The sequence below is a fragment of the Numenius arquata genome, chromosome Z (assembly GCF_964106895.1).
Source record: "Numenius arquata chromosome Z, bNumArq3.hap1.1, whole genome shotgun sequence".
NCBI classification, from domain to species: Eukaryota; Metazoa; Chordata; class Aves; order Charadriiformes; family Scolopacidae; genus Numenius; species Numenius arquata.
In genome coordinates this window covers 43,138,018-43,146,926 of record NC_133616.1, presented here as the reverse complement: position 1 = coordinate 43,146,926, position 8,909 = coordinate 43,138,018, and the positions used below count along the sequence as shown (strand labels likewise).

The following is an 8,909-nucleotide window of genomic DNA, read 5'->3' as shown; positions in this document are numbered from 1 at the left end:
GCTCTGTGTGTGTGTGCATGCGTGTGTGTGGTCTCTTCCTAATTTATTTGCACTTCAACCCATTGGGATCAAGCTGCAATCCCTGTAGGCAAAAGAAGATTAGGGAAAGCGACTGACTGTTTTTTCCCAGACACAGAAGGGAAAGCGACTTCTCAAGTACCGCAAGTTTTTCTGGCCACTGTACAAATTGTTCCTGAGTATGGAGAGTTTCCAAAAGACCTAATTAGCAACTCGCTGCAAACATTTCTTTGCATTAGCTAATGATCCGGCTACACTTGTAAGCAAACAGTACCAACATATCTAATCAATGCAGAAAAACCAACAGAATGCCTATTAAACATCTGGATGTAATTTTCTAGTTAGACTTCGAACAAAACGAAAACATATGCAGGTTTCTTTGATCTACGCCTCAACAAAGAAATTGTCGATAAAAAAAACATACTGGCCAGTCAATGTGTCATTTTCATAAAGCCTGGTCATTTCTCTTCAAATATTCCCAGTTTAATTTTGTTGGTTTCCTGCAATCTCTAATTTTACCATATTGTGTGAAACCACAAGGGATTCTTTGGATCCAATTTTATTTGAGGTTTTACTGCTGCACGATCTGCTACTGATGTTTTTTTGAATTCAACTCGGGGAATTTTTAAGGATGAAAGAATGGGGGAAGGGAAAACAGACATGATGGTAAAATGACACAGTGCAACTTTTTGAACATTCTTGCCTACAAGGAAAGCTACTAATTAAAAAGAAATCAAATTACAAAGAGGGTATGCAATGGCTATTAGCCAAAAGATAGCGAATAATTAGAAATGTAATTGCTTTACCCTCCTCACATCATTTGCACTTCATAAATAAAGAAATATTTTAAAAGCGATATTGTTTTGCATGCCCTCATAATAATTATCGTTCTTGCAGCTGTATAGCTAGTCACTACTATACTACATGCACTGTATGACACAGATACTATTTTTTTCTCTATTCCACCTGTGCTGTCCTGCCATTAAAAAAATCCTAACAAAACCAGAAACACCTCTTCCCCCATGCACATACATAATTTTTAAACATACTCCCTGTTTCTCTTTCAGTTGAAAATCCAATGATCTCTCAATCTGAAACTTGGAAAGCATAAAATCTATTGAATTCTATAATTGCATTCTCCCCTGATTTGCTCTGCCTACATAGGTAGTAGAACAGTGGGATAAATCACAAATTTGCTAAATTGTTTCCCGCCCACCTGCAGCAAACTCCTAGTGATTAACATCATCAACATTTTTATTATATGTGCCAGTTTGTGGGAAGTTAAAAATATTGCTTGTAAATACCACTGTTAGCAGTAAAGGAAAAAATATAAACAGTATGGTAAACAGAACATCATATAATATGTCATTTCCCTACAGAACAGATGCTACATCTGAAACCCTTTCAGTACATTCAAACTACATTTTGGACCTGATACTGCTTTTTTGGACTCAAAGCTCCAACTGCTTCCAGTGTGAGTTTTCAGTACATAGTCAATGCAGGATTAGGCCCTTTGCTGTACAAGGTAGGAACACTACATTAAAATGCTTACAGCGAAAAACGATTTCAAACAGCTGAGTCAAATGGATGATTAAAACAGAATGGTTTGGGGGGGGGGGTAACAGTGAAGGCAATCTTTTTATTGCATTTTTAAAACATGAGACAAAGGTTTAAACACAATTATTTACAATCCAGTTAGAGAATTGTCTAGAGTATGTACAGTATTGTGGCATAATGACCTGGTACAAAATACTACCTTGAGTTGAATACAGCTCTTTACAACACAGCCATATTTTGGCCTGTCTTTCAGTGGTGTAAATAGTGAGCTCTGCCATAGAGTGAGGATGTATAGTTTTCTGGGATTAATCGAGATTTATACCGATCTAAGAAAAAGGAAATTTTAATGCTCTAATCAGACAAAGATGATGCATTATAAATTAGTTAAATATCAGACCAAGTCGGTATTGTTCATGCTATGTAACGTCAGTGGCTCTCGTTTGAAAAAAAAAATAATAAAAATCATCACAGTCGATTCTAGTACTGCTTATACAGCTTTTCCGTCTCAATTACAATGGAGAAGATTCAAAACACCCTTAAGTGTATGATTCCAGAATCTAAGTAGGTTAAAAGCGCTCGTTTAAAAAAATCAGGAAAACTGAGCTTTTCTGTTTCTGTTAAAACATGCCTTGGACATTTTCATGACGACAAATAAAGGTTACAAGACATTTCAACTTTCACGTGGGCGAGCAATTAAAAAAAAAAAAAAAAGCTTTTGTTTATGTTCCAAAACATAGTGTTGTTTTAATGTCATATCTGTTAATATCTCATTAACAACTTGTGCCAGCAGGTTAAGCAAAGTACAACCAAAGTTAGGTAAGTGTTACATTATTACAGATGCCATAGCTACTAGGTACACACACAAAGTATATAATAATAGCTTGCATTTTTATGGCATCTTTCATCTGAAGATCTAAGTATTTTATAAGCATTAATTAATTAAGCTTTCTAATGCCATGAACAGAACAGTGAATTGGCTTGTCCAAGGCTACAAGGGAAGAGCTGGGAACAGAATGCAAGATTTTTAGCTTTACTTATGCACACGGAACACCAGACAAGTTTACATTCCTGTCCAGGGAACCAGTCTATCAAAGGTCACTATCAAGGGTATTTTGCCTCATGTCTTAAAAAAAAACATTAAAAGTCCTCACATTTATTTATGCATTCACAAAAATGTACGCATATATACACTAGTATATAGTTTGTATAAAAATACACATACATGCAGACACTTATAGGTGCAGAGAGTTACATGGACACATATACATGCACACAGACAAACACACTAAGACATATATGCATCTGTTTTCAGTGTTAAGAATCTATGGTCCTGAAATGAAGTCCAAATTGCACTGGAGAAGACTGAGGAGGTTTAATTTTCTTTTTCTTTACTCATTTCTATGTAAAACTAGGAATAACATAGTATGGAAATTAGCACTCTGAATGAATAAAGCCATGCCTTGATACCACAACATATCAAATTCCATATCAAATTTTAAACATAGGCTGCTCCTTCTTTAGGATACAAGATGAAGTGTAATACAATTCTAAGTGTAAACATTAATGGGGAATTGTAAGGAAGTGCAAATTATCACTGTGTTTAAAAGATGCAATACAACATTTTAAGGCCTCCTTTTAGGTAGTATAGAGGAATACTAACAGCGTAAGTGCATCTCAAGGCATTGTTTTAAGTTGGAAAGTATCAGCATTTCACACTTTATGGTGCAATTCTGCTACGAGTAAGCTGGTTGTTAATAGAGGACACCATTTGAAGCTTACTTCCCACTGCAAGCTGTGTCACCATTCGTCATCTCAGCAGTCACATACCCAGAGCCTGCGGTATTTGTTTGACCCTCATCTACCTCAAGTGCGCCTATACACATATTTAAAGATACTCATGTTGCGTTTACGACCGCAAAGTTCTCCACAGCTTTCCTCTAGCAGACCCCTCTTACAAAGAAAGACAACTTTCCCATGAGGGCAGACCAGGGGGTCACCCCGGCCAACGTGTCCGCTGGTGTAGTCGAGTGACGCAAACAAGCCTGAGGTTTTGTCCCTCTTTACGGTATTTTCCGTGCAGCTGTGCGCACCGTCGGCAGCTGCTACCGCAGGCACCGGCCTCCGCACACAAACGAGGGGGAGGAAGGCGCCGTTATCTGCCTGCCTGCGCTACGAAGGACATCCCGGGGACGGGAGAAGCTCAGCCTCTTCCCCGAGCGCCCCGGGCCTGGCCCGCTGCCTGGCTGTGGGGGCCACCTCCCGCACCCGCGGACCCCTGCGAGCCCGATACACCCCCGCTCCTCCCTCCCCCCCCTTCCGCCCTCGGCGGAGCCTCAGCAGAACGAAATCTACAGCGGGCTGAATACACTCAGCCCCTCCGCCCCGCTCCGCGCCGCGCCGCAGGCCCCGGCGGAGGGCAAGTGCGCGCAGGCGCCGCGCGCAGGGCTCGCTGGAAGCCCCCACCTCTGCCCCGCCCCTCCGCGCCCCCGGTCCCACGTTACTTTGATTGACATCTCTGCCGGCTCCGCTCTCCTTTCCGCCGACCTTCCCCTCCTCCCCTCGGCTCCGCGCGCCGGGCGTCCTCCCATTGGCCGGCTCGCGGCGCTCCCGCCGCTCCACCAGAAACGGTTCCCAGCGAAAGGCTGCGAGGCGGCAGGGCTGAGGCTGCCGCCATTGGTCCGCCCTGTCGGAGCGCGTCAAGACCCCACGTTGGTGCCGGCGCCGGCGATTGGGTGGCGGCAGGGAGCTCTCTCCGCGCGGCGGGGTGGGCGGGGCCGCGCGGCTGGTTAGCTGGCGGAGTGTGAAACCGCGTGCTAATGTAAGCGGGGCGGGCGCGGGACCGCGGCGCGTCCTGGCCCGTCCCGTCCCGATCGCGCTCCGGCCCGTCCCCGTCCCCTCAGGAGCGGCGCGGGGAAGGAAAAGGGAAGGAAAAGAGACCGGCGGCGTTTCCGGCCGCTCGCCCCGGGTGCGGGTGGTTTTGGGTTTTTTCCCCGGCGGGGAGAACTTTAGCTCGGGTCGGCGCAGAGGAGGAGGAGGGGGATGCGAATGAGGATGCTGCTGAGGTGGATGATAATGATGATGCCGCCGCTGCGATGTACCGCGCTCGGGGGGCCCTGGTGAGACGCACCCGCCCGGAGGAGGAGGCTGCAGCGGTGCCGTGGCACGAAGGAGCTTCCCGTCTGATTTAGCCCCGATACGGACGGTTTTATCTTTATATACTTTTTTTTTTTAATTTATTTTATTTTATTCCCCTCCCCCGACGGGTCCAGTCCGGTCAGCGAACGTTTTTGAGGAGTTTTGTTGTTCTTTTGTCCCGGGGAACCTCTCCGCGAGGAACGGGGGAGTCTCTGCCGCCTGTGTGGTTCCCCCCCCCCCCCCGCGCTCTGCCCTCTGGCCTTCCGTGCGTGCGCTACCGGAGCTACTCCCATCGGGGCCGGCGGTGCAGAGCCCCCCCCTCCCGCCCCCTTCCTCCTCCTCCAGCTCCCGCCTTCCTCCCTTCATCGCTCCAGTGACCTGGCCCCTCCGCCGACACCCGGGAACAGCGCGTCCCTTCCCGGAGACTTTCTCGTTCCCCGCTGGCTTGCGACGGTCCCGCCACTGACAGACAGACACCGCGTCCCGCTTCCCTCGGCTGCATTTTTTTCCCCTCCTGGCAAAAAGAGGCACGAAGTGCGGCGAGGAGTCGCCGCCGCTGCAGCCCGGGGCTTCCTGGCCTTACAATCGCATCAGCAACTTGCGAGCCCACGAAGGGGAAATCGTTCACTCCCGGAGAGCGACGGGGCGGCCGCGGCCCCCCCCCAACCCCGCCCCGACACTCCGGTCCCGTCGGGTCCCGTCCCGCCGGAGGATCGCCAAGCGGCGGTGACGGTCCGGAGCGCGGCCCCTCCGCCCCCCCCGAGCGCCCCCAGCCCTTCTCGGAACAGCAGCAACAAAGGACGCGGCGGCCGGAGGATGTCCCCGCGGAGGGGGCACTGAGCGCCGCCTCGCCCCGCTCCCGCCCGCGGCGGCGGAGGGAAGGCGGCCGCCGCCGGCTGTCGCTGCTTCTGCCCCCGCGGCTCCCCGGGCCGTGAAGCCGGGGCAGGGCGGGGGTGGGGAGCTCGCCGGGAGAACCGCGCTGCGAGGGAGCCCCACTGCGGCCAGAGCCATGTTCCCCCAGAGCCGGCACCCTGTAAGTACGGCCGGAGCCGCCGCTCAGTGGGGCTGGGGGCGTGGGGGCCGCCCAGAAAGCGGGGCGGGGGCTGCTGGCGGTGGCCTGGGCAGCGGCAGCCTCGGACCCCCCCACCCTGCTTGACAGAGGGCAGGCAGGCGCCCTCCCAAGTTTGTCCCCTGCAGGGAGGAGCGGCGTGGCCGGGGATGGAGGGATGGGGAGGGGGGGCGGCGGGTAAAGGCGGACCCCCTTTTGTTTCGCTGGCAACTTCTGTGCCTTGGGAATGACTGCAGGGGGTCGCCGGCGGGCCGGAGAGAGCTCCCCGCCCCGCCGAGCTCAGCGCCCGGGCTGGGGCCGGCCGTGCCCCCGGCGGCGGGGGTCGGCGGGGAGGAGCCGGCACGCCCCGCTTTCGGGTAGAGGGCGGTGGCAAGGAGCGGGTGGGTCGGGGCCGGAGCGGCTCCCCGAGCGCCGTCTGCCTCCTCCCCCCCCCTGCAGATGAGGGACGGGAAGGTGGGTAAAAAGTGCGCGGCGCCCCGGGGTCGGGGCGGGCCGGGCTCTCCCTTCCTTGCCTTCCCTCTAACCCTCCGGCCTGGCCGCGGCGGGTGGCGCCGTCCCCCTCATCCCCATCCCGGTCTCCATCCCTATCCTTTTCCCCGGTCGGCCGCGCCGTGTCTGAACGTGCCTCTCTCTCCCGTGCCGGCCGCCGCCGCGCCAGACCCCGCACCAGGCTGCGGGCCAGCCTTTCAAATTCACCATCCCGGAGTCGCTGGACCGCATCAAGGAGGAGTTCCAGTTCCTCCAGGCGCAGTACCACAGGTGAGCGCCGGCGGGACGCCCCGGTGCCGGGGGTCGTTGCCGCGACCCCGGCCGGGTGCGGGAGGGGAGGCGGGGGATGGGGGGCTTGCACTTAAGGGCCGCGTCCAGGCGGTGGCGTGCGGCGTCGCGGCTGAGCCCCGCCGAGGGACCAGGCACCGGCGGCGCGGGGAGCCTCCGTCCGGTCCCCGTCCGTGGAGGGGAGGTGGGGGGTGTGTGTGTGTGTGTCCGGAGGACGGGGCGATCGGGAGGAGGCAGCCCTGCCCTCCTGCCCAGGGGCGACCCAGGCACCCGCGAAAAGATTGTTGTGTCGAAACTGGAGCGGTTCGGCGCTTGAATGCATAAAAAACAAACAAACAAAAAAAACCAAACCAACCAAACAAAAAGAATTTGTTAGGGATCCTTCTGCGGAGGACTTTTTAAAGTATATCGAGAGAAGACCAGCGCTATTTCTGTGGCCCAGAGCATTAAGGAAGCTAATTTTCGTGTTTGCTAATTTGTGTGTAGTGTTAATTCAAAGATTAATACAATGCTAAGGTGGTGCTTGAAGAGCCAAGAAGGACTGTTAAAGCACACAAGTACTGCAGTACTAACACAACTAAAGGTGACGTGAACCTACTGAAGCTGTGGCATGCGTTTCTGATTGTTATGCTGTCCTTCAGGCGTTCTTACTGCGTTTGCGCTTGCTACTGAGGTCCCTGCAGAGATACAGGGTATGAGCTCTTGCATACACAGGTTGTTAAGGGCCATTTATTCTTAATTTTGTACTTGTGTGTACCTGCAAGACCTGGATAGGAATAAAACCTTTCCAGGTTTCCCAGTTAGAAAAGTGGTTGGTTTTAATTAGATTTCTTCTTCCTTAACTATGATACTGTCGTCTTATCTAAAATCATTAACTTGTTTAAGCCATTTATTTCTTTAGAAATGCAGTGTAAACTGTAAACATTCGATATCACAGCTGTAAGTGAAAAATGCTGGCTTACACACTAACTGTTCCCTAGGTTGCTTATTGGTGTCATAAAAAAAAAATATTAAAACATCAGCGTGCCAGAGAACAAAGAGAATGTTAAGGCATTTGCCCTCAGTGAAAGTAGTCAGAATTATACCCTTGTTAGTGATGAGGTATGCAAGTACTGGATGTAACTGCTTTTCATTTATGAAAACAAAAATAGAGAACTCCCTAGTAAATGATAATAGAAAGTACTAATTTTCATGCTGTGGGCAAGATAACTTTAGAGTACTTAAGGTTAAGGATTATAGACATAGTCAAGTTGTAATTGTAAATGTGTTACTGTTCAATAATTTACTAAATGCTCCATACAAAGAAATACCTCTATTTTACTTCTGAGAAGTAGTAAATTTAGAGAAATTCAAATTCTGTTACAGCTTGAAAGTTGTAGCACTTCATAGCAGCTCTTTGTCAAAGCATGAAGATGAGATACGTTTGCGTCCTGGAAACAGTTTGGGTCTCATACAGCGCCCATGAAATACCTTTTCAATTTCCTGTTTAGCCTTTGTATTTAAAGTATGAATTAAGTCTTTTCTGTGTTGGTTTATGAGGTTTTTTTAATTAGCTACTTCTGTTAATAACAAATAAAGTGGGTAGATGTCAAAACGAATGACATAACAGTTACATTAAAGTGTGATCTATTTTGTAGCCTTAAATTGGAATGTGAGAAACTGGCAAGTGAAAAGACAGAAATGCAGAGGCACTATGTGATGGTAAGTATATTAGGTTTTTCTTTATTTCAGTAAGTACCTCCAAATGCAATGTAAGCCAGCATAAGAAAATAATGTATGCTCCTTTATTTGCAGTATTATGAAATGTCGTATGGATTAAACATTGAAATGCACAAACAGGTAAGGCATTTTGTTTTCTAAACCACAAAATCTGCAGTCTGTCGAATGCACTTAAATGTAGCTGTTCTGTTTATGTTTGGATGACTGTATCATGTGTCTGGATCAATAGGCTGATTTGTAGCTGTGATTAGTAAACCTTTGCCTACCTGCTGTCAAATGAGGTATAGATTATGTTGAGTGACAAGGCGTTCTTGGTATTGGTCCTGAAAGACATTAGCAAAAGTAGGAAAGGTCTTTTGTCTGTGGTTTCAAAGATATAATTCAGTGCTTTCCTTGGTTTTCTTTTGTTGGTGGTAGAGCCTTTGATATGTAGAACTGGTCTTATGTGTCTGTAGCATATGTAGCAGTAGTTGCTCAAATCCTTGCCATTTAAAGGTATGAAAAGATTAGTGACTCGGAAAGCTCTAGTTATGACTATGAGTTTGCAAGTTCCCATAAAATTCACACTTATGGCTACTATAATGGTGAATAAAAAGAGTATTGAACTGGAACAAGACACTAAGGACCTCGTAAG

The 8,909-nt window shown here is 49.1% G+C and overlaps 1 protein-coding gene across 8 annotated transcripts in view; it reads left to right on the top strand.

The window, feature by feature from the left end:
- Window positions 1–5,719: 5,719 nt before the first annotated feature.
- Window positions 5,720–8,909, top strand: part of LOC141476967 (transducin-like enhancer protein 1) — a 71,703-nt gene continuing 68,513 nt past the window's right edge. For all 8 annotated transcript variants that reach the window (XM_074165946.1, XM_074165947.1, XM_074165948.1 and 5 more), the window contains exons 1-4: window positions 5,720–5,743; window positions 6,438–6,538; window positions 8,194–8,257; window positions 8,351–8,395. In XM_074165946.1, coding sequence (XP_074022047.1) covers window positions 5,720–5,743; window positions 6,438–6,538; window positions 8,194–8,257; window positions 8,351–8,395 — 234 coding nt within the window. The remainder of the gene's footprint in view (window positions 5,744–6,437; window positions 6,539–8,193; window positions 8,258–8,350; window positions 8,396–8,909) is intronic.